General features: G+C 45.1%; 1 protein-coding gene across 6 annotated transcripts in view; it reads right to left on the reverse strand.

Moving 5' to 3' along the window:
- Positions 1 to 579: 579 nt before the first annotated feature.
- Positions 580 to 25892, reverse strand: part of LOC115165500 (histone-lysine N-methyltransferase 2D) — a 56053-nt gene continuing 30740 nt past the window's right edge. For 5 of the 6 annotated variants that reach the window (XM_029718673.1, XM_029718668.1, XM_029718669.1 and 2 more), the window contains 19 exons: positions 25677 to 25888; positions 25460 to 25526; positions 25046 to 25278; positions 21797 to 24934; positions 20178 to 20321; positions 19740 to 19904; positions 18578 to 18713; positions 18229 to 18310; positions 17640 to 17815; positions 17303 to 17427; positions 16910 to 17042; positions 16467 to 16603; positions 10865 to 12335; positions 10511 to 10647; positions 10118 to 10248; positions 7925 to 8231; positions 4014 to 4087; positions 3830 to 3938; positions 580 to 3575 (listed from right to left, as the gene is read on the reverse strand). In XM_029718673.1, coding sequence (XP_029574533.1) covers positions 3483 to 3575; positions 3830 to 3938; positions 4014 to 4087; positions 7925 to 8231; positions 10118 to 10248; positions 10511 to 10647; positions 10865 to 12335; positions 16467 to 16603; positions 16910 to 17042; positions 17303 to 17427; positions 17640 to 17815; positions 18229 to 18310; positions 18578 to 18713; positions 19740 to 19904; positions 20178 to 20321; positions 21797 to 24934; positions 25046 to 25278; positions 25460 to 25526; positions 25677 to 25888 — 7070 coding nt within the window. In that variant the 3' untranslated portion in view covers positions 580 to 3482. The remainder of the gene's footprint in view (positions 3576 to 3829; positions 3939 to 4013; positions 4088 to 7924; positions 8232 to 10117; positions 10249 to 10510; positions 10648 to 10864; positions 12336 to 16466; positions 16604 to 16909; positions 17043 to 17302; positions 17428 to 17639; positions 17816 to 18228; positions 18311 to 18577; positions 18714 to 19739; positions 19905 to 20177; positions 20322 to 21796; positions 24935 to 25045; positions 25279 to 25459; positions 25527 to 25676; positions 25889 to 25892) is intronic. The other variant, XM_029718672.1, reaches the window with a different exon arrangement.

A 25892-nucleotide genomic window follows, 5' to 3' on the forward strand; every position in this document is an offset into this window, starting at 1 on the left:
TTCCCTGGGCGACGAAGACGTGGATGTCAATAATGGCAGACCCCGGCACCTCTGATTCAGTGGGGTTGGGTTAAATGTGGTAGACACATTTCAGTTGAACAACTGACTAGGTATCCCCCTTGTTCTGCATGCTGTCTCAACACTGGGACCTCCGTCTTTTCGGATGTAAAGATGCATTCTATTTGTTTCTCATTTTGATATAGGGCGTACCAGTAAATGTATGTTGCTGGTACTATAATATTGGAAAGGATTATACCACTGATTTAAGTACTTTGGGGTCAATCCTGGTATTTCATGAGCTTTGAGGAACAAATGGTTGTCAATAGAACCTAATGTCATATTCCTGTCCATATTTTGGTCTGTAATGGGAATTAGTTTTATCAAACATCCTGTTCATACTGTATACACCTTCAATATTTCAAAAACCATGTTAAACCAATCTTTTCCAGAATAGGTGGTAAAGTTTCTTAATTTGAGTCAATGTCACTTAGATTTAGCCTACTTTAACTTCAGAACCTATTAAGTCTCATTCTAATCTCAAGTTAATATTTTTTATAAAACAAATGGCAAGATCCAAGATTATATTTAAAATGCATTTTATTTTCCTTTACAAGAAAAAAAAGCTGAAAGAATTGGGGAAAGCTGTATTGAAAGAGATGCAACCTCTGCCGTCGTCCCAAAAAAATGTACAATTCAAAATTATATTCATACAAAACATGCCACAAACTTCTTTTTTAATATTCCCTAAAAGCGCTGCTGTAACAAACATTTTTAAAAAGTAGGTTAGGTAAAAAAAATGTTTTTTGCAATCTTTATTTAAATCATAAGATATTCAAGAAATGATTTAGGCTGAAATCCAGTGAGCAGCAAAATGTCTCATGGTCTTTCCTTGAAATATAAACATACCAAGAAAAAAATAGCAATCACCTCCTCATACAACTTTTAGAGAATTACTCCATTAGAGTGCAATTCATTCTCAGGTACGGAAGTACGGGGTTCACTTTGAATATTTAGTCATGACATACAGGCCGAGTAGCAGTTTTCACAAGATATACCAACACATTCACTTCTATAGGGAAGATAAAAATAAAACAACAATCATATTTAATAACTAATATCTCAGGCAAGGAAGAATTTAAGATTTTCCATTTACTTATAATCCAATGATGACCAAGGTAGAGAGAGGTTTTGGTAAAACGACAAACAGTAGCATAAATAAAAACTAAATGTTATGCACCGTTGTACTCCTTTTACACAGTGATTTCTCATGTAATAATCATGACAACTTTCCATAATGGATCAACTTTCCACATTTATTTCACCTGTGGCTTCTCGTCCAAGTCATTGGAGACCAGCCATGTCCACATACCTATTTTAAGAAACTGTCTTTGAAATCGTATAGCAAAAAACGCTAATAGAAAAACAGGTAAATGCAAAAACACTGGTTCATATACATAAAGATATTACATAGTTTGCTATATATATATATATATATATATATATACACAGCTTAATCTCTCATAAAATGATATCCAGTGGTAGATTTTTAAATCAACTTTATTTCTCTACAATTTTAGATTTTTATTGATTAAAAAGGGGTAGAGTTCGTTGCCCCCTATAGTATATAATATACAGTTTGTACACTTTTGCATTTTTCTTACGTGAGGTCAAGATAGAGTACAAGTAGAAGGGAGACGTCGTCATGGAGACTTCAGAACCCCCGCACACTTTAAAGATTTACTTACTTTGTTATTAATTTACTTTCATAAAAAAAGAAAAATGCCCTTTTTTTAAATTTTTTTATACAAGTCTTCCCCTGCCATTTCTTCAAGCCTCCAGTATAGAAGACCGTACTACCACTAGAAAACCACAATACAGGGACCTTTATAAATACACCTAGCTGTGGTGTGGTTAGACAGGCAGGGCCAGGCAGAGAAAGACACTACAGTAAAGTTTACAACAGTCCACTACATGATAAAGAGAGGAAGAGGCTAGATTCATGGTTGATGTCATTCGAGAAAAGAAAATATCAAAATGCAGATGGGATTTGAAGGACTAAAAGGTGAAAACAAATGGGATAGTAGTCTAGTCTTGCATCATTACCAGCAAGCTTTCTGCTTAATGTGTGACTTAAAGCCATTAAGCAGCAAGCGTACATTACATTTCCTTCACTCATTAGTTAGTTGGACTTGATCGTCTTGCCAAAGACTTGTTCAATTAGCGGTGTGATCCTGCTTCACTTTACATACTGAAGCTGTGTAAGCAACAATCATTCACACCAATCTCTCCCTCAGTCCTCAGCAACACAAGGGTGACTGTTATTGTGTCAATTCCCACACGCAGAGAATGGAAAAACAAAAGTAGACACATGATGATCAGGAGTCATTTAAAGACACCTGTTAAGCTTGTGATTGATCTTAATGCGATGGCTTAACCAATAAATGGTCATATAATTCCTTCTGTATACATCATTAATTAATAATAGGATTGTTGGCTCATTATTGTAAAATGATCATCAGCATAGAACAGAGAACAAACCTGCTGTTAGTTAAAGTTTCCCTGCTTGTCCGAAAAGGCTATATACTATTAGCCTAATGAAAACAACATTCTCTCCCCCTCCACAGTAGCAGTTAACAGTATTTATACAAGTAAGCAGTCACTTCCCACTAGATTAATGAGGTAGACTGGGGGTCCAACTAACCCACCTTTAAACACCTGTCTTTCTGTCTGGAGCCACAGGTCAACTTTTCTAGTATCTGACATCTTTCTCTTCTGCCTCTCAACGATACATAGTTCTTCTCTACACACTCAGAGCCACTGTCTTCAGGATTGTCTAGCTAGCCAATAATATCTACGTTGTGAAGTCAATCTTCACCAATGACGATGGGAACGTGTATTTTCCTTGGGGGGTAGGAAGGGGGGAGTGCAGGAGGAGGATAGGTCTGCCTTTTTAAAAAATGCATTAGTTATTTCTTAGTACTTAAAATGGCTTCTTTCTTCAAAGCTCAAGGTAAGATCTGCCCTAAGAGAGTATTGATATCACATAGAATCTGAACATTTGGTAGATGTGGAGAGGATTGTATTCCATCCATAGTTATTGAAGGGGGAGCAATAGGTAGATAGGTAGAGGAAAGAGTTGCTTTTGGCAGAGGACACAGTTCATCCACAAAAAGACTGTCCCATCATTCGGCTGGATGTCAATAGAGGTGGTTTGTTTGCTTTTATATCCATAATGCTCTTCAAACCTTTGGCTACAGGTGTGAATGCAAACGTCTTAGTCTTTTATTGTTTTGGAGGTCAGTTTCCCTCCTCGTTCGTCAGCTTATGAACAGCTTACGAACAGCTTATGAACTGGGTAGTAGTAGTAGTTGTAAATATTCTAAAGGCTTTGGCGCAGCAGTAGTGTTCTGGCACCCGGGAGAAAGAAGGAACTCTTTCTCATTCCATCCATCTTTTTTTCCTCTCCATTTCTCCCAGTTAGTTTAGTTCATCCACTTTCGGCAATTCCAGGCTCCGCAGTGGCAAGGGATCTTGTGCTGATCGTCCTCAAAGTCAAACTGATAGTCGTACGTCAGCTAAGAGAAGAAACAGACAAGGTCAATAACAACACTCCGCTGTAACATGCATTCATAAAACCTGGTTTAGTTGTGCAAACATGCTTTACAGTAACACAACCAAGACCACCTAAAGAGCCAGTTAAGATTTAAACAACTTTAAATCAGTGAAGGAAACTGTATACTATGTACACAGTGGTACAAAAACGGTACACTGCGTATGTACAAAAGCTATAAATGGACATGCAGATGGTGACCAGGGCTCTGTGTGTCACCTCTTCTCCCTTGGGGATCCTGCGACTGGAGATGATGATGATCTTGTCCTCTTTGTCAAACGTCACCACCTCGGCAACACAGTTGGGCGCACAGGAGTGGTTCACATAGCTGAAGAGGAAAACAGGAGGGTGAGACAGGGACAAACAAACATAATATGAAAGAGAAAATAGACCCAACACTTACCGAGCAGGGCCGCCGGTCAGAGTGGCATCGATCACATGCTCGTTATTGGTGCGGAACATGTAGATCCCACGGTTCTAAAAGAAAAGAAACAGGAAGAGAGGTCATATAAACATTTCCGATCCACTGATACCTTATGGACAAAGATATCACAACCTTTGTCTTTTCACCCTCTTATTAAGTTTGTGTGTAAAATCAATAAACAATTAAATCACAGCTAATGGGGATCCAAATAAACAAAGAAAACAAAGACTTGTCTGTTACTACCTAGACTACCACTCGTCAACTACCTAGACTACCACTCGTCAACTACCTAGACTACCACTCGTCAACTACCTAGACTACCACTCGTCAACTACCTAGACTACCACTCGTCAACTACCTAGACTACCACTCGTCAACTACCTAGACTACCACTCGTCAACTACCAAGACTACCACTCGTCAACTACCTAGACTACTACTCGTCTACCTAGACTACTACAAGTCAACTACTCGTCAACTACCTAGACTACTACTCGTCAACTACCTAGACTACTACCTAGACTACTACTCGTCAACTACTCGTCAACTACCTAGACTACTACTCGTCTACTACCTAGACTACTACTCGTCTACCTAGACTACTACTAGTCAACTACTCGTCAACTACCTAGACTGCCACTCGTCAACTACCTAGACTACTACTCGTCAACTACCTAGACTGCCACTCGTCAACTACCTAGACTACCACTCGTCAACTACCTAGACTACCACTCGTCAACTACCTAGACTACCACTCGTCAACTACCTAGACTACTACAAGTCAACTACCTAGACTACTACAAGTCAACTACCTACACTACTACAAGTCAACTACCTACACTACCACTCGTCAACTACCTAGACTACTACAAGTCAACTACCTAGACTACTACAAGTCAACTACCTAGACTACCACTCGTCAACTACCTAGACTACTACTCGTCTACTACCTAGACTGCCACTCGTCAACTACCTAGTCAACTACTCGTCAACTACCTAGACTACTACTCGTCAACTACCTAGACTACCACTCGTCAACTACCTAGACTACCACTCGTCAACTACCTAGACTACCACTCGTCAACTACCTAGACTACTACTCGTCAACTACCTAGTCAACTACTCGTCAACTACCTAGTCAACTACTCGTCAACTACTCGTCAACTACTCGTCAACTACTCGTCAACTACTCGTCAACTACTCGTCAACTACTCGTCAACTACTCGTCAACTACCTAGACTACTACTAGTCAACTACTCGTCAACTACCTAGACTACTACTCGTCAACTACCTAGACTACTACTCGTCAACTACCTAGACTACTACGTCAACTACCTAGACTACTACTAGTCAACTACTCGTCAACTACTAGTCAACTACTCGTCAACTACCTAGACTACTACTAGTCAACGACCTAGACTACTACTAGTCAACTACTCGTCAACTACCTAGACCACTACTCGTCAACTACCTAGACCACTACTAGTCAACTACTCGTCAACTACCTAGACCACTACTCGTCAACTACCTAGACCACTACTCGTCAACTACCTAGACTACTACGTCAACTACCTAGACTACTACTAGTCAACTACCTAGACTACTACTAGTCAACTACTCGTCAACTACCTAGACTACTACTCGTCAACTACCTAGACTACTACTAGTCAACTACCTAGACTACTACTAGTCAACTACTCGTCAACTACCTAGACCACTACTCGTCAACTACCTAGACCACTACTAGTCAACTACTCGTCAACTACCTAGACCACTACTCGTCAACTACCTAGACTACTACTAGTCAACTACTCGTCAACTACCTAGACTACTACTCGTCAACTACCTAGACTACTACTCGTCAACTACCTAGACTACTACTAGTCAACTACTCGTCAACTACCTAGACTACTACTAGTCAACTACTAGTCAACTACTAGTCAACTACCAAGACTACTACTCGTCAACTACCTAGACCACTACTCGTCAACTACCTAGACCACTACTAGTCAACTACCTAGACCACTACTAGTCAACTACCTAGACCACTACTAGTCAACTACCTAGACCACTACTAGTCAACTACCTAGACCACTACTAGTCAACTACCTAGACTACTACTAGTCAACTACCTAGACTACTACTAGTCAACTACCTAGACTACTACTAGTCAACTACTCGTCAACTACTAGTCAAATACCTAGACTACTACTAGTCAACTACCTAGACTACTACTAGTCAACTACTCGTCAACTACCAAGACTACTACTAGTCAACTACCTAGACTACTACTAGTCAACTACCTAGACTACTACTAGTCAACTACTAGTCAAATACCTAGACTACTACTAGTCAACTACCTAGACTACTACTAGTCAACTACTCGTCAACTACCAAGACTACTACTAGTCAACTACTCGTCAACTACCTAGACTACTACTCATCTACTACCTAGACTACTACTAGTCAACTACTCGTCAACTACCTAGACTACTACTAGTCAACTACTCGTCAACTACCTAGACTACTACTCGTCAACTACCAAGACTACTACTAGTCAACTACCTAGACTACTACTAGTCAACTACCTAGACTACTACTAGTCAACTACTAGTCAAATACCTAGACTACTACTAGTCAACTACCTAGACTACTACTAGTCAACTACTCGTCAACTACCAAGACTACTACTAGTCAACTACTCGTCAACTACCTAGACTACTACTCATCTACTACCTAGACTACTACTAGTCAACTACTCGTCAACTACCTAGACTACTACTAGTCAACTACTCGTCTACTACCTAGACTACTACTCATCAACTACCAAGACTACTACTCGTCAACTACCTAGACTACTACTCGTCAACTACTCGTCAACTACCTAGACTACTACTCATCTACTACCTAGACTACTACTAGTCAACTACTCGTCAACTACCTAGACTACTACTAGTCAACTACTCGTCAACTACCTAGACTACTACTCGTCAACTACCAAGACTACTACTCGTCAACTACCTAGACTACTACTCGTCAACTACCTAGACTACTACTAGTCAACTACCTAGACTACTACTGGTCAACTACCTAGACTACTACTAGTCAACTACTCGTCAACTACCTAGACTACTACTCGTCAACTACCTAGACTACTACTAGTCAACTACTCGTCAACTACCTAGACTACTACGTCAACTACCTAGACTACTACTAGTCAACTACTCGTCAACTACCAAGACTACTACTAGTCAACTACTCGTCTACTACTCGTCAACTACCTAGACTACTACTCGTCTACTACCTAGACTACTACTAGTCAACTACTCGTCAACTACTAGTCAAATACCTAGACTACTACTAGTCAACTACCTAGACTACTACTAGTCAACTACCTAGACTACTACTAGTCAACTACCTAGACTACTACTAGTCAACTACTCGTCAACTACCTAGACTACTACTCGTCAACTACCTAGACCACTACTCGTCAACTACCTAGACCACTACTCGTCAACTACCTAGACCACTACTAGTCAACTACCTAGACCACTACTAGTCAACTACCTAGACCACTACTAGTCAACTACCTAGACTACTACTAGTCAACTACCTAGACTACTACTAGTCAACTACCTAGACTACTACTAGTCAACTACCTAGACTACTACTAGTCAACTACTCGTCAACTACTCGTCAACTACCTAGACTACTACTAGTCAACTACCTAGACTACTACTAGTCAACTACTCGTCAACTACTCGTCAACTACCTAGACTACTACTCGTCAACTACCTAGACTACTACTCGTCAACTACCTAGACTACCACTCGTCAACTACCTAGACTACTACACGTCAACTACCTAGACTACTACTCAAGAGCCACCCACCTGTTCCTCATAGATCTTCTCGCGGCGGTTGGCCACCTCGTTGCGGATGATGGTTCCTATATACTCGATGACCATGGTGTGTTTGTCCAGGTCCTTGGCAGCGTACAGCCCCAGGCCCTGGATTTGGGACCGGGCCAGGTAGACATTGTTCTTCCACTCGGTCTTCAGACGTCGGTATTGGGAGGACTTGGAGTGGACAAACTGCTTGCTGTAGGGTGTGTTGATCTCGCCGGTGAAGGTGCTCTGGTAGGCCTTGGACATGGACGTACTGTTCAGGGTGTGAGGCCTAAGAGAGAGAGACACAGAACTAGATCAGAGTCAGTCTGCACAGTCATCATGTCAATCATGCAGTTTAGACTTGTTAGTTTACTACTAAGAAACTACTAGTTTCACTGCTCAGTATGACAACATTTGATGAAACACATTATGAGGGGGTGTGGTATATGGCCAATATACCACGGCTAAGGGCTGTTCTTAGGCACGACACAACGCGGAGTATATACCACCCAAGGTGCCTTATTGCTATTATAAACTGGTTACCAACGTACAGTGCATTCGGAAAGTATTCAGACCCTTTAACTTATTCCACATTTTGTTACGTTACAGCCTCATTCTAAAATGGATTAACATTGTTATCTCCTCTCGTCAATCTAAAACACAATACCCCAAAATGACAAAGCAAAAACAGGTTTTTAGAAATTTTTCCAAATGTATTACAGATGAAAAACTGAAATATCACATTTACATAAGTATTCAGACCCTTTACTCAGTACAATGTTGAATCACCTTTGGCAGCGATTACAGCCTGGAGTATTCTTGGATATGACACTACAAGCTTGGCACATCTGTATTTTGGGAGTTTCTCCCATTCTTCTCTGCAGATCCTCTCAAACTCTGTCAGGTTGGATGGGGTTCGTCACTGCACAGCTATTTTCAGGTCTCTCCAGAGATGTTCGATCGGGTTCAAGTCCGGGCTCTGGCTGGGCCTCTCAATGACATTCAGAGACTTGCCCCGAAGCCACTCCTGCGTTGTCTTGGCTGTGTGCTTAGAGTCGTTGTCCTGTTGGAAGGTGAACCTTCACCCCAGTCTGAGGTCCTGAGCGCTCTGGAGCAGGTTTTCATCAAGGATCTCTCTGTACTTTGCTCCGTTCATCTTTGCCTCATTCCTGACTAGTCTCACAGTCCCTGCTGCTGAAAAACATCCCCACAGCATGATGCTGCCACCACCATGCTTCACTGTAGGGATGGTGCCAGGTTTCCTCCGGACGTGACACTTGGCATTCAGGCCAAAGAGTTCAATCTTGCTTTCATCAGACCAAAGAATCTTGTTTCTCATGGAGTCCTTTAGGTGCCTTGTGGCAAACTCCAAGCGGGCTGTCATGTGTCTTTTACTGAGGAGTGGCTTCCGTCTGGCCACTCTACCATAAAGGCCTGAATGAGTGCTCCACAGAGGAGCTCTGGAACTCGGTCAGAGTGACCATCAGGTTCTTGGTCACCTACCTGATCTAGGAAGGGTCTATGTGGTTCCAAACTTTTTCCATTTAAGAATGATGGAGCCCACTGTATTCTTGGGGACCTTCAATACTGCAGAAATGTTTTGGTACACTTCCCTAGATCTTTTCCTCGACACAATCCTGTCTCAGAGTGCTACAGACAATTCCTTCAACCTCATGGCTTGGTTTTTGTTCTGACATGCACTGTCAACTGTGGGACCTTATATAGACAGATGTGTACCTTTCCAAATCATGTCCAATCAATTCAATTTACCACAGGTGGACTCCAATCAAGCTGTAGAAACATCAAGGATGATCAATGGAAACAGGATGCACCTGAGCTCAATTTCGTCTGAATACTTATGTAAATAAGGTATTAGTTTTTTTTTAATAAATGTGCAAAAAAAACATTTTGCTTTGTCATTTAGGGGGTATTGTGTGTGAACTGATGGTCATTTTTGGAAATATCTATCCATTTTAGAATAAGGCTGTAACGTAACAAAATGGGGGAAAGGGGAAGAGGTCTAAATACTTTCTGAATGCACTGTAATTAGAACAGTAAAAATACATGTTTTGTCCTACCAGTATACGGTCTGATATACCACGGCTTTCGGCCAATCCGCAATCAGGGCTCGAACCACCCAGTTTATAATAAAACTATTACTACAGATCTATTTGGAATACTATATTGCATTCTTACCTCTTGCAGTGTGTGAGGACCTTGGGTTCGGAGCGGGCGCAGCCGGTGGGGTTGATCATGAGGGGCAGCTCCATCAGAGGGTGGCGACCATAACGGAACACATAGTTCTGGCAGTTCTCCACTCCAGGCAACTGATAATGTAACACACAGGATGTTGGTGAAGTTAACGATGAAATAACATTGTCTATCTCTCAGATGAAACCTTATTTCCTCTACAGTGCGCTACTGTTAACAGAGCCATGGTGACTCTGGTCGAAAGGACTCAAAGTAGGGCACTGTATGGCTTAATAGGGTGACTTGGAGACACAGACATTGATATTATGGAAACAAATGAGAGCAGAGGCGAAAAACAAAACAGCGTTGCCGATGCTGCTTTCCCAAAGGACTTCTTACCGACTCAGTGATGCGCAGCACGGCGTGGACAGTGAGGCCGTACATCTCCTCTGCCTTCACGTGATCAGTGAACAGTTTCAGCATGGCAGACTCTTCCCTCAGCTTAGCTACAGACTGAACCACTCTGTCCCAGATACCTAGAGGAAACACAGGACATGGTTACAGACCAGATTAGTAAATAGCAGAGATGGAGTCAATTCCATTTAAATTACAGAAATGGCTGGGATTGCAATTCAATTAATTAATTAACGGCAATTTAGACATATTAACCTGAACTGTGGTCAGTTCTGTGACTACACATTTCAACACAGAGGGGCAGCCAGAGCTGGGTGTGGGGACAGACTGACAATGTACCTTCTGGGCTGGTGTCGCGGTAGTGCAGGTCCTCCTGTCCATGCTCCAGCACCCGTACCTCGAACAGCGGCCTTCCCTCCGTCTCGCTGATACGACAACGATACCGACACCGGCGGTTAGGCACCCGCGTGCTCCAGTAGATCCTGGTAGCCTCGAAGCCCACGGGGAAGATGGCGGTCGGGGAGTGGAAGGCTTGCATCTGAGATGGCAGCAGCTGACCTACGGCGTGGAAGATGAGGCCGCCTACGCGGAACAGGTGGATGCGGTCGCCGCGCTGTAAGATACTGGCGATCTGCTTGACCTCGTCTCTCTCGATGTAAACGCGTCGGAACACGGCGAAGCCCGTCAGCTCCTCCTCGCTGGGTCCCTTCAGTTTGTGTTGGGTGCACAGCATGGTCTTGTCCCTGAAGAACATGCAGCGGGCCCGGATGCCACAGGTGAAGTGGTAGACGTTGGGGCAGCGCAGGCGGTTGCAGCTGTTGGTAGCGCCAGTCTTCTGGCAGCAGGCACAACGGGTGCGGAGACCACGCCTCAACGCCATTTCTACGTTCATCAGCGCGCCTCCCTGCGTCTCGTACACCTCCGTGCTCCACAGGGCACAGTTGAGATGAACCCACAGGTCCACATCGATGTTGAGGAGCCTGGCGGGGCCGTCCGTGGCGCCGTCGCCCTCCTCATGGCAGAAGCAGCACTTGCGTTTGTCCCGGGGCAGCTTGTCAGGCCTCAGGGTGATGCGGAGACGCTCCATGAGCTCGGAGACCCCGCGGCTGCTCTCCTTCTTGGAACCTCCTTTACGGATGGTGATAACGATCTGGAGACGCTTCCAGCGGAGGCCCTTCCACTTTTTCACCTTGGGCCGGACCACCATCTCCTCAGGGTCGGGGGAGAGGGGCCTGCTGCGGTGCTTGACCTTGGGGGAGATCACCTCCAGGCTGGGGGTTGGGGAGGAGGGGATGTCCTGGGGCTGGGGGGCTGGCTGGTCAGCAGGCTTGGCATCATAGTCTGCTTCAGCGCTAGCATCAGGAGGAGGAAGGATGGCCAAAGCGTCAGGCTCCATTTTGATCGGAACAGTAGTGGTGGCAGGCTCTGTTTTGACCTGAATGGTGGTGGTGGCAGGCTCTGTTTTGACCAGAATGGTGGTCTGAGCAGGGCTGGAGGGAGCTTGAGAGGGAGATGCTGGCTGAGAGGGATAGGCTGGCTGGGTGGGGGAGGGGGAGGCTGGCTGGGTGAGGGAGGGGGAGGCTGGCTGGGTGGTGGAGGGGGAGGCTGGCTGGGTGGTGGAGGGGGAGGCTGGCTGGGTTGGAGGCTCAGTCTCAGGCTCACTAGTAAGAGCAGGGGCAGGAGGTGGAGGAGAAGGAGAGGAGGGCGGGGAGTCTTCAATTGGGATGACGGGAAGGTGGCGTACATCCAGGTCAGACACGTTAGTTGTATAACAGTGCTGAACCGGTTTGTCCTCCTGCTCCGGCAACTCCTGAGAGAGAAATGAAAGTGTTTTTAGGGATCATCTCCAAGTCACTGACTAAAAGAAAGCCATGTGCAAAGGTCTCCAGCTAACCTGACCAATAGTAATTGATTGGATTTACAGTGGCTTTTTTCCTATTTTGGTGCCTTACAACCTAGATTTTGGGGAATTTTGTATCATTTGATTTACACAACATGTCTACCACTTTGAAGATGCAAAATATTTTTTTATTGTGAAAAGAAGAAATAAGACAAAAAAACAGAAAACTTGAGTGTACATAGCTATTCACCCCCCCAAAGTCAATACTTTGTAGAGCCACTTTCTGCAGCAATTACAGCTGCAATTCTCTTGGGATATGTCTCTATAAGCTTGGCACATCTAGCCACTGGGATTTTTGCCCATTCTTCAAGGCAAAACTTCTCCAGCTCCTTCAAGTTGGATGGGTTTCGCTGGTGTACAACAATCTTTAAGTCATACCACAGATTCTCAATTGGATTGAGGTCTGGGCTTTGACTAGGCCATTCCAAGACGTGGAAATGTTTCCCCTTAAACCACTCGAGCATTGCTTTAGTAGTATGCTTAGGGTCATTGTCCTGCTGGAAGGTGAACCGCCGTCCCAGTCTCAAATCTCTGGAAGACAAACAGGTTTCCTTCAAGAATTTCCCTGTATTTAGCACCATCAATCATTCCTTCAATTCTGACCAGTTTCCTAGTCCCTGCCGATGAAAAACATCCCCACAGCAGGGGACGGTGTTCTCGGTGTGATGAGGTGTTGGGTTTGCGCCAGACATAGCGTTTTCCTTGATGGCTAAAAAGCTCAATTTTAGTCTCATCTGACCAGACTACCTTCTTCCATATTTTTGGGGAGCCTCCCACATGCCTTTGGGAAGCCTCCCAAACGGGTTCGCTTATTTTTTCTTAAACAATGGCTTTTTTCTGGCCACTCTTCCGTAAAGCCCAGCTCTGTGGAGTGTACGGCTTAAAGTGGTCCTATGGACAGATACTCCAATCTCTGCTGTGGAGCTTTGCAGCTCCTTCAGGGTTATCTTTGGTCTCTTTGTTGCCTCTCTGATTAATGCCCTCCTTGCCTGGTCCGTGAGTTTTGGTGTGCGGCCCTCTCTTGGCAGGTTTGTTGTGGTGCCATATTCTTTAATAATGGATTTAACGGTGCTCTGTGGGATGTTCAGTTTCTGATATTTTTTTATAACCCAAGTCTGATCTGTACTTCTCCACAACTTTGTTCCTGACCCGTTTGGAGAACGACTTGGTCTTCATGGTGCCGCTTGCTTGGTGGTGCCCCTTGCTTAGTGGTGTTGCAGTCTCTGGGGCCTTTCAGAACAGGTGTGTATATACACTGAGATCATGTGACACTTAAATGAAGTCCACCTGTGTGCAATCTAATAAATTGTGTGACTTCTGAAGGTAACTGGTTGCACCAGATCTTATTTAGGGGCTTCATAGCAAAGGGGGTGAATACATATGCACGCACCACTTTTCCTTTTATTTATTTTTTAAACAAGTAATTTTTTTCATTTCACTTCACCAATTTCAACTATTTTGTGTGTCCATTACATGAAATCCTAATAAAAATCCATTTAAAATTACAGGTTGTAATGCAACAAAATAGGAAAAAACGCCAAGGAGGTGAATACTTTTGCAAGGCACTGTATATAGCTATTTCCAGATGCTCAAAGGATTTTACATAATAAGGGATAAAGGGTCATTTTTAGAATGTTAAGTATAGACAAGCACAGATTTATATGAGCATACTATTAACAAACTTGAGCTAAAATAAAATTATAATTATAAACTGTGTGGTTCAAGCCCTGAATGCTGATTGGCTGACAGACGTGGTATATCAGACAATATACCACACGTAAGAAAACATTTTTACTGTTCTAATTATGTTGGTAACCAGTTTATAATAGCAATAAGGCACTCCGCATTGCGTCGTTCATAAGAACAGCCCTTAGCCGTGGTATATTGGTCATATACCACACCCCCTCTGGCCTTGTTTAAATATAGCTACATCATAAATATACAAGGTTATATCATAGGGAGACTGTACAGGGATGTGATCAGGATAAGGATGTTGGCTGAGGGATAGGTCTGCAGACTCAGTTGTCCTGAGTCTGCACAACACTGCCAGGACCTAGAATCAATGGAGACAAGTTTTTTAATTCTATATCTCTTGACACATTCATGAAAATAGTCATGGCCTCTAAATCTTGAAGTTGCATACTGGACCCAATTCCAAATAAACTACTGAAAGAGCTGCTTCCTGTGCTTGGCCCTCCTACGTTGAACATAGCAAACGGCTCCCAATCCACCGGATGTGTACCAAACTCACTAAAAGTGGCAATAATACATTTCTCTTGAAAAAGCCAAACCTTGACCCAGAAAATGTAAAAACACTAAAAATCGGCCTATATCGAATCTCCCATTCCGCTCAAACATTTTTGAAAAAGCTGTTGCGCAGCAACTCACTGCCTTCCTGAAGACAAATAATGTACATGAAACGCTTCAACAGTCTGGTTTTAGACCCCATCATAGCACTGAGACTGCCCTCGTGAAGGTGGTAAATTACCTTTTAATGGCGTCAGACCAAGGCTCTGCATGTGTCCTCGTGCACCTAGACCTTAGAGCTGCTTTTGACATGATCAAATCACCACATTATTTTGGAGAGATTGGAAACCCTAATTGGTATACACGGACAAGTTCTTGCCTGGTTTAGATCTTATCTGTCGGGAAAGATATCAGTTCGTCTCTCTGGACGGTTTGTCCTCTGACAAATCAACTGTACATTTCGGTGTTCCTCAAGGTTCCGTATTAGGACCACTATTGTTTTCACTATATATTTTACCTCTTAGTGATGTCATTCGGAAACATAATGTTAACTTTCACTGCTATGTGGACGATACACAGCTGTACATTTCGATGAAACATTGTGAAGCCCCAAAATTGCCTACCGTGGAAGCCTGTGTTTCAGACATAATGAAGTGGATGGCGGTAAAAGTTTTACTTTTAAACTCTGACAATTTAAACTGACTCTATTACGAGGGCTGAGTCACTGGCTTACTAGTGCTTTTCCATGCCGTCCCTAGGAGGCGTGCGTCACTTGAGTTGGTTGAGTCACTGACGTGATCTTCCTGTCCGGGTTGGCGCCCCCTTGGGCTCGTGATCTTCGTGTGCTTTACTCAACCGTGTCTCAGGGTAGTAGGTTGGTGGTCTGTTGATATCCCTCTAGTGGTGTGGGGGCTGTGCTTTGGCAAAGTGGGTGTGGTTATATCCTGCCTGGTTGGCCCTGTCCGGGGGTATCAGATGGGGCCACAGTGTCTCCCGACCCCTCCTGTCTCAGCCTCCAGTATTTATGCTGCAATAGTTCATGTGTCGGGGGCAAGGGTCAGTCTGTGATATCTGGCGTAATTCTCCCGTCTTATCTGGTGTCCTGTGCGAATTTAAGTATGCTCCCTCTAATTCTCTCTCTCTCCCCCCGGAGGACCTGAGCCCTAGGACCATGCCTCAGGACTACCTGACCTGATGACTCTTTCCTGTCCCCAGTCTGTCTGGTCGTGCTGCTGCTCCAGTTTCAACTGTTCTGCCTGCGGCTATAGAACCCTGACCTGTTCACCGGATGTGCTACCTTGTCCCAGACCTGCTGTTTTCTAATCTCTCTACCGCACCTGCTGTCTTGAACTCTGAATGCTCGGCTATGAAAAACCAACTGACATTTACTCCTGAGGTGCTGACCTGTTGTACCCTCTACAACCACTGTGATTATTATTATTTGACCCTGCTGGTCATCTATGAACATTTGAACATCTTGGCCATGTTCTGTTATAATCTCCACCCGGCACAGCCAGATGAGGACTGGCCACTCCTCATAGCCTGGTTCCTCTCTAGGTCTCTTCCTAGGTTCCTGACTTTCTAGGGAGTTTTCCCTAGCCACCGTTCTTCTACATCTGCATTGCTTGCTGTTTGGGGTTTTAGGCTGGGTTTCTGTATAGCACTGTATAGCTTTATAAATACATGTGATTGATTGATTCTATTATATTGGAGAATAAATATAAAAAAGTAGGCCTTTCTGATTAATCAGGAAATATCACATTCCTGAAATAAATAGAATGCAGTGGGACGTACCTGTTTTATGAGTGAGAGGATGTCCACCTGTTTCTTCAGAGTGCAGCCTGGCAGAGAAATATCAAACTGTCTCAGCCACTCTGCATTCTGGCTAGGTGAACTACCTTCTATACCACCAGTCTTCACACACAGGGCACCTGAGGGGAGACTTCACTGTTACAATGATCGGTTTTATCAATAAATGTATCTGACTATTTTATGTTCTGTTTCTCCAATACATTTATCTAGCTAACCATGTACTCAAAAGTAAGACGGGGTAAATTCAACCTGGAGAAACTTTAAAAACTCAGGCACAGATCTAGGATCAGCTTATCCTCCTCGCTAAACCTTAGGTTTCTGGTTAGATCAGTATTTAGTAGGTAACAACATTAATATCTACATTCTATTTGGGACTTTCTAAGTGTGAAAATAAATATAATACATGTGAGCTGGAGGTCCAGTACCTGGTTGTACGGGTTCTTTCCCTGGTCCTGAGGCTCCTGCCCTGCCTGGGCTGGGAGAGAAAGCTACTTCATAGGAACCAGGCATCCGTATGTGCAGCAGCTGAGCCACCACCACCATCACATGGTTCAGATTCTACAGAAATATACGTCAACCAATCAATCAAGATCTTGGTTGCTTTCAATGAGACGCAGTTCAAGGTTCAGTTCAGACAGGAGATAGCCTGGTCCCACATCGGTTTGTGTCATATTGCCAAACATGACGCAACAATTACCATAGGAGTTGGCAAGAGCACACAAACTGATCTGGGACCAGTCTAGATAGGAGAGGGGTTGAAGTGAAAATGAGAGTGGGTTGGAAAGGGGTGTAAGGATGGAAGGGTGTTAGCTCAGTACCTTGGCTGCAGCGGAGGACAGTGTGAAGGTCACAGCAACCTCGTTGCTCTTGGCTTTGTCCCAGGGGTTGGTTGTAGACACCGCCTTGCCATCAGCTGCTTCAAACGGCTTGTTCTCTGGAAACACTGAACAAGGACAGAAAAAAGGTGACGTGGACTCGCAAGACAGAGGTAATTCATAAGTAAGTTATTTCAGAAGTGATAGTCCAAATATTTGTTTTTTTATGTACATTTTAAAGTATTTTAGTTATTGAGCAATGCTCTTAGATGCTCACGAACCACTTACAATAAGTGCATTTTCAACAAGTATATTTTTTATGCCTGTATAGTGGTCCTACCAGGGATGGCAGTGCGGGGGATGAGTGGTATAGTAGGGGAGATGGTTCTCTCCGTCTCCTCCTCTTTGGGTTCTCGGAAGCGAGGGAAGCGTAGCGCCTCGTCACCTAAGTCACACTCAGGAGAGGACGCTGGGACAATACTATCTGGAGCGTCGCTGTCCTCATCACTTTCCATCCTGAAAGATACAGGTAAGGTCATGTCTGAGATTAACTTCATACTAAATAACTACTCATTATTATTGGAGTACTTCTTTAGTGTTGAGAGCAAAATTGATGCTCTCCATCCTGGAAAATACAGTTGGTCAGTCTAAAGGTCACACTGGGTAATATAATGGGTGGTAATATACATGGCAGAGAAGTAGAGGAGGATGGTCGCCCTCAAAATATTGAGGAAAAGTTTAACAGTAACAGCAATGTGATCCCAATAAAAGCATGTCATCCCATTGGCTTAGGCTATTTAAAAAGTTATTTTTCTCAAATGTATTTTCACCCATCCTCCTCCAAAACGCTTTAAATCACTAACACAGCTGTCACTGATACAGTACATGTCACGCAGAGACGCAGGATTCAGACAGGCTCCGTATCATACCTGATGTCCTCGTTCTGGTTGTGAGGTGGGGTGGGGAGCGCTGCTAAAATATCCACACTCTTCACCTCCTCAGTCACAGAATCTACAGACAAATTATAGAGATAGAACTATTAACATACTGTTCAGCTGCTCATCAAGTTGGACTGCACTCTACAAAATCCTTACATTGTTCCCATCCGGCTCGAAGGACCACGAAATTGCTGAGGGTTTTAGATTACACAATTCACAACCTGAATTTTGGGGCAGCTGTACAAAACCCTACAGACGTTCAGAAGGGAGACTAAGTGTGATTTTATTTTTTATAAAAATACTTGAAACAAAGAAAATTGAAATAAAAGCATCTTCTTACCCATAGTGTCCTCTGTTTCCTGTTCCTCAGTCAGCTCCTCCACAGCTGTAGCCCCGTTGAGCAATTTGTGCTGCACCGAGGGGGGTGGTGTGGGGGGCAGGGAAGACGGGGGTGTCGGTGGATTACTAAGGTTACTCTGTTAGGATATAGGGTTAGCCAAGGTTACACAGTTGACAGTGGGATAATGGAAAACAATAAAAGTGCTTGTTGTCATATGCACATCTTCTTAAACTTAGTTGCTGGGCGAGTAAATTTATACTGAACAAAAATAGAAACGCAACATGTAAAGTGTTGCTCCCATGTTTTATGAGCTGAAATAAAAGATCCCAGAAATGTTTCATACGCACAAAAGGCATATTTCTCTCAAATTTGGTGCACAAATTTGTTTACATCCCCGTTAGTGAGCATTTCTCCATTGCCAAGATAATCCATGCACCTGACAGGTGTGGCATATGAAGAAGCTGATTAAACAGCATGATCATTACACAGGTGCACCTTGTGCTGGGGACAATAAAAGGCCACACAAAAATCTGCAGTTTTGTCACACAACACAATGCCAAATATGTCTCAAGTTGAGGGAGCTTGCAATTGGCATGCAGACTGCAGGAATGTCCACCAGAGCTGTTGCCAGAGAATTGAATGTTCATTTCTCTGCCATAAGCCACCTCCAACATCATTTTAGAGAATTTGGCAGTACATCCAACAGGCCTCACAACCACAGACCACGTGTAACCACGCCAGCCCAGGACATCCACATCCGTCTTCTTCACCTGCGGGATCGTCTGAAACCAGCCACCCAGACAGCTGATGAAACTGAGGAGTATTTCTGTCTGTAATAAAGCCCTTTTGAAGGGAAAAACTAATTCTGATTGGCAGGGCCTAGCTCCCCAGTGGTAGGGCCCTCCCAGGCCCAGCCATGTGCTCTGCCCATGCCAAGTCATGTGAAATCCATTGATTAGGGTCTAATGAATATATTTAAATTGACTAATTTCCTTTTATAAACTGTAACTCAGTAAAATCGTTGAAATTGTTGCATGTTGCTTTTATAGTTTTGTTCAGTATACACACTGTTACTCCTGCACCAAGAGCAATATGCAGCTGGAAATTTGGACCACAACACTAAGTCCATGCTGTACACATCAGGTTGCTGAACGGAACATACCTTGGTGAGTAGCTGAGAGTAGTAGTCTGGAATGTTCCCCAGTAACGCATTTCCAAAGGAGCCCTTGAGCTGGGCCTTGCCATTGGCTGGGCTGCTGCCGAAGGGGGCGAACAGGTCCAGACTGGCAGTGATGGAGGGCTCCATCAGGGGAAGGAGAGAAAGGCCCTGGAAGAATGACAAAATTGTTACAGCAACAAAACAAGCCACATTAGGTATTACTGTCAATCCAGATATTATTTAGAGGCCCAGAAGTTTCAGTTAACTTTTTTTTTTTATTTACCAAACATGCACTGTGTAAATAGTTGTTTTTTTAGAGCGCTTTTTCATCACACATTAATTGAAAAAAATATATACAGAATACATTAAAATCAATGGTTCAGCTCCACCCTTACATTAAATTCAAGTGTCACACTACATTTCAGTGAGAAAAGGTTTTACCTGTTTCAGTTGCTTCATCAGGGACTCAGTGCTCTTCCCAATCTCCTCTTTCTTCTTCTTACGGGACTGGAGCGCTCGTTCTCCAGGCTTGTTGGATCGCTTTGCCTTGGCAACAGGAGCCCTCTTTGTAATGGACTGCAAATCCTGTGACAAACAAAAGCAATGAAGCAAGGAATTAAATCATCCCATTTGAGAGGACTACTACAATAAAAAAAATACAATTTCTAAAACATTCTAAAAGCCCTATTTGCACGGGACTCGTATTACTATAGAACGTCTTATGTAATTACTACCCCAGCATGTCTGTTTTTCCAGTCGACTAATCAGACGGGATTAGTTTTACCAAACTGCCCCCTGTAAATGTTTTTTTTTCTCATTCAAAATGGACCGTTATGATGGAAGCCTGGAGGCTGTTCTAGGTGTGAAGATATTTCAACTTGTCTAGGGATAGCCTTACATTGGCTTTCAGTTCAAAGAAAGTCAAAACAATATCAATAAAAACCATGAACTATATGGAGACATTTAATTAACTAACTTAGTTGGCAATTCATCAATTCATTAGCACAAATTCATCCACTTAAACTTTTAAAAGATAAGTAGATGTGTAGGCATCTATATCACTTTGTTTTAAGATAAGTAGATGTGTAGGCATCCATAGCACTTTGTTTTAAGATAAGTAGATGTGTAGGCATCTATAGCACTTTGTTTTAAGATAAGTAGATGTGTAGGCATCCATAGCACGTTGTTTTAAGATAAGTAGATGTGTAGGCATCTATAGCACTTTGTTTTAAGATAAGTAGATGTGTAGGCATCCATAGCACTTTGTTTTAAGATAAGTAGATGTGTAGGCATCCATAGCACTTTGTTTTAAGATAAGTAGATGTGTAGGCATCTATATCACTTTGTTTTAAGATAAGTAGATGTGTAGGCATCTATATCACTTTGTTTTAAGATAAGTAGATGTGTAGGCATCTATATCACTTTGTTTTAAGATAAGTAGATGTGTAGGCATCTATATCACTTTGTTTTAAGATAAGTAGATGTGTAGGCATCTATATCACTTTGTTTTAAGATAAGTAGATGTGTAGGCATCTATATCACTTTGTTTTAAGATAAGTAGATGTGTAGGCATCTATAGCACTTTGTTTTAAGATAAGTAGATGTGTAGGCATCCATAGCACTTTGTTTTAAGATAAGTAGATGTGTAGGCATCCATAGCACTTTGTTTTAAGATAAGTAGATGTGTAGGCATCCATAGCACTTTGTTTTAAGCATCAATTTGTTCCCATGTTCTTACCCAAACTACATGCAACACCGGTTAAACTCTAATATCCCTCAAAACACAAGGACGGGATAAGGACCATGGAGTTTGGTGAAAAACAATAGCTTTTTGGGGAATAATAACCTCCTTGCCAAGTAAAAATGACTGACATGGCAGATTCTGACCGGACAAAATTTACAGTTGTGGTCTTTTGTGAACGTAATTACATTACCCGACCTCCCACAGTAAAACTAATCCTGTCCAAATAGGGCTCAAGTCTATTTCTATGACTAGTACTTACTAGTTTTCAATATGGAGAAGAAAGACATCTGTAACGGACAGGATATATCCGACTCACCTCCATGTTGCGTGGAGTCCCCTGTAGTTTCTGCTCCAGCATGGCCAGCTTGCTGTTGATGTGTCCGTTTATCTCGTTGTGGATGCCGTCAGAGGGCCTCTGAGCGGCCAGCTGCAGATTCTTGGTCCTCAGGAGCTTCTGCAGTAGCTGTTGTCCTGTCTCAGTCCTGGGGATGTGGGCTCCAGGGTCCCCTCCTAGTCCAGGACCATTGTTACCAAACCCTCCAACCGGCTCCCCAGTCACCTCCCTTTTGATGGCTCCAGAGTGAGGACCACTACTTCCTTCCCCGTCACAGGTCAACTCTCTGGGCTCCTGTTTGATGTTCTGTAGGGTCATCTTACAAAGAGTTCCCTCTCTGGAGCCTGGTGGAGGTTGAGAACCACCCTGGTTCACTGAGCCCTGTTGTGGATGCTGTTGGCCCTGCGGTCCACTCTCACCCTTCTGAGGCGAAAGCTTATTCGGGGGGACTTGGCTCTGGGTTGTGTCGCCACTTTCGGCCTTAAGCCCAGGGTAGTCCAGGGGACTCTTGGATGCTCCAGGCGACCTGAGAGGAGAGGGCTTGATCTGACTGTAAGGACTACCTTTCCCAGCTGCCCCGTCGGTTACAGATGGAGAGGCAACGTGGGTGGAGTGTGGCGTGCCTGGGGTAGCTGGGCTCATGCCTGCTTCCTGTTTCTGGACTGAGGATCCTGCAGGGGAGCCTGCGTGGGAGGGAGAGCCCTGGAAGCGTTTTTGAGCCATGTGGAGCTGTTGTTGCTGGTGTTGCATGACTTGGTTTGGGTTGGGTTGACGCATCCCCATCCCCTGTGTCATGGCGTGGCGCTGGGGATCTCCTGGGGAGTTGGCCAGGGGCTGACGGGGAGACATGGGCCTGATCTGGCAGCCTTGGGGGGGCCCACCACGTACCTGACCCATGGGGGAGCGAGTCATGGGCAGCTGGCCTCTCATCTGGTGTTGTTGGGCCTGTTGCTGCATCATCTGCTGCTGTTGGACACTCAAGGCGTACTGAGGCGAGGCTCCTGGCTGCTGCTGTTGGACTACAGGTCCCATGATCCCTTGCTGCTGCATCTGAGGAGTCACCACGCCCGGTGGTTGGCCAGGGGCTATCATCCCTGGTTGTTGCGGGGAGCCCAATCCCCCTGGTTTCCCCAGAGCTCCTCCATAGTGCATCTGCTGGGCCTCCAGACCTCCAGGCATTCTCTGGACCTGTCCCACCTGCTGCCCTAGACCAGGGGGCCCCTGGGGCCTCATCTGCCCTGACTGTCCCTGACACACCTGGAGCCTCATCATCTGGCCCTGTTGTTGTTGCTGCAGTTGGAGCTGGCGCTGTTGGATCATGGCCTGGATGTGCTGGATCTGCTGGTTGGGGGTGAGGTGTCGGAGCTGGGGGTTCTGGGCTATGATAGCCTGGATGTTGACTGGGGTGCGTATCTGACTGGGTGGAACTCCAGGCCTCTGGCCAGGCATCATGACCTGCTGCTGGGTTCTCAGCATGCCCATCATGGCCTGCTGCTTTTGCTGCTGTGCCTGCTGTGCCATGAGGGCCTGTTGCTGGGGACTAGGGTGGCCTGGCATACCAGGGACAGGCTGAGGCTGACCAGGGTGGTTCTGTTGACCTATCACATTCTGCATCTGGCCCATACTGTCATGTTGTTGCTGTTGTCCAATTGGGTCTTGGGCTTGCTGCATAAGATTATGTTGTTGTAATTGTTGTTGTCGTTGCTGTTGTTGTTGGGCCATGAAACACATCTGCTGTCCTTCCTGCTTGACGGTGACCAAACCAGACTTTGAGGGATCAGCATTGAGGGAACTCTGTCGCTGTAGAGAGGTTTGTTGATGAAGCTGCTGTTGTACTTGGGGGTGCATGCCAGCCTGTTGGTAACCTGCTTGCTGTTGAAGTCCAGCTTGAGTATTTTGAGGAGGTGGTTGTTGTTGTTGTTGCTGTAATGCTGGTTGCTGCTGCTGGGCCATGTACTGCTGCTGTTGTCCAACTGCCGCCTGTTGCTCTCCAGAAGCCCCTGGTTGGGTCATCTGGCCCGGGATTGAAGGTCCAGGTCCACCCTGCTGTGGAGGGGTCCTAGAGATAGGACTAAGGATGCCACCCTCCCCCTGCTGCAGCCCCTCAGTTGGTTGAGGGGTGACCCGAGTGCTCCCCCCTGCTGAAGCTGGAGAAGAGCCCATTTGACCTGGGGTGGCAGGTTGAGAGAGTCCTCCCTGGGAGTCTTGAGACTGGTTGGGTTGGCTGATGAAGCCCTGTGGTGGTGGTTGAATGAGCTGTTGTTGTGCCACTTGTTGCTGCTGCTGCTGTAGCTTCAGTTGCTGCTGCGCCAACATGCGCTGAGCCAGGATTTGTTGTTGAGGTGTGAGCTGGGCCTGGCCAGGTCCTCTGAGTCCGTGGAGCTGAGGGGGTCCCACTACTCCCTGCTCGCCCATCATGACCTGAGGCCTCTGTTGCTGCTGTATACCTGTCTGGGCCCCCGTCATCCCTAAAGGCTGGTTTATAGGCTGCCCTCCCATCAGGGTCTGCGGTGGCTGGGCCACAGCCTGGCCTGGTACTGTAATCTGGGGCAACATGGCCTGGTTGGGCATCATTCCCTGTTGGAGGTTTGGTTGTTGACCCATCAGAGGGTTACCCATGATGCCTGGCTGTGATTGTGGCAACATACCTGCTTGGCCACCTGGATGTGGCATGGGCTGCTGGCCTTGCATCATCGCCTGTTGTTGCTGCTGCTGCTGTAGTTTCTGAATGATCTGCATCCTGTGTTGTCTCTCCTGGAGAAGTCTTGGGTCTGCTCCTTGGACTACTCCTGGACCCTGAGGGAAGAACGCTGCAGGTGGACCACCAGGAGGACCAGGGGGTCTAACTCCCAGAGTTCCAAGGTGCTGGCCTCCTCCCAGGAACGGCTGCCCCTGTGGGGGCATTCGGACGGGCATACCTCCCTGGGGCATGATTCCTGGAGGTTGGCTCATCACAGGAGCCCCTTGCTGGCCCATCATCTGCCCAGGTATCTTGGAGAGACTGTGGGGCCCCTGGGTAGAGGAGCCTGGGGCCAGGAGACCAGAGCACTGCTGATGCTGCTGCTGCTTGCTTCTGTACTCTGCAATCAGGTTGGTGTGTTCCTTCTGCTGCTTTCGCACCTGAAACACAACAAGAGATATGGGTTAACAGGTGCCTAATACCATCTTAAGACTGGAAACATAAGGGTGGGTGGATGGAGAGGGTAAGGATTTTCAGAGTTTCTTCCCCACCTGGTCCAGCTGTTTCTGGATCTTGCTTTGCTCCTCAGTGACTAGCTTGAGCTTCTCTGCGTCAGCCTCGGCGAACTCGCGGCCTGCCTTCTTGGCAGTGCGCTGCTTGGCACACAGAGCCTTGCGGGACTTGCGGTGAGCTCCGATCTGCTCCTCCAGGAACTTGAGCTGCATCTGCAGCAGCTGCTGGGTATGCAGGAGCCACTCTTCATACTGGTGCTGCTCTGCATCGTCTGGGAGGGAGAACAGGGGGTGGTTAGTTGACCAATTCAAATCAGGTTGGCTTGTACTGGAATACATCAAATATGTGCAATGGCTGGGGGTACTCAAGGAGAGGTTTGAGAAACACTGGACTACATCAACTAACTGGAATACATTTAAGTATTATTAAGATGAAACATGTGTAGAACTTACTGATGATCCCTTGTACAAACTGGGGAGGGTTGGGTCTTGATTGTGTTGGGTCACTGCTTTCTCCTTCCTGAAAATAAAAAGGAGTCAAAATATATCAAATCAGCTAAACGAATCAAGTGATTCTGTTTTGAAGATCCCATAGCAATTGATCTGCTTTACAAAATAAATATTATGAACACATATTGTCCTGGTTATGTTTGGACAAGTGACACTGTACCTTAGATGTGCCAGATGCGAGTTGACCCTGAGGGTCTCCTGTTCCTGGTGCTGAAGCTAGTCTCTGGGCCAACAGAGAGACCTGTTGCCTGTTGATGCCAGAGGGAACCCCCATTGGGTCCTGTGCCAACACTCTCTTGATGCCCTTCAGTGCCACCATCTTCGCCTTGGCGATGGGATCCATGATGTCGTCCGTCACAAACTTGTCTAGATCTGT

Source organism: Salmo trutta, chromosome 28 (genome assembly GCF_901001165.1).
Source record: "Salmo trutta chromosome 28, fSalTru1.1, whole genome shotgun sequence".
Classification (NCBI taxonomy): Eukaryota; Metazoa; Chordata; class Actinopteri; order Salmoniformes; family Salmonidae; genus Salmo; species Salmo trutta.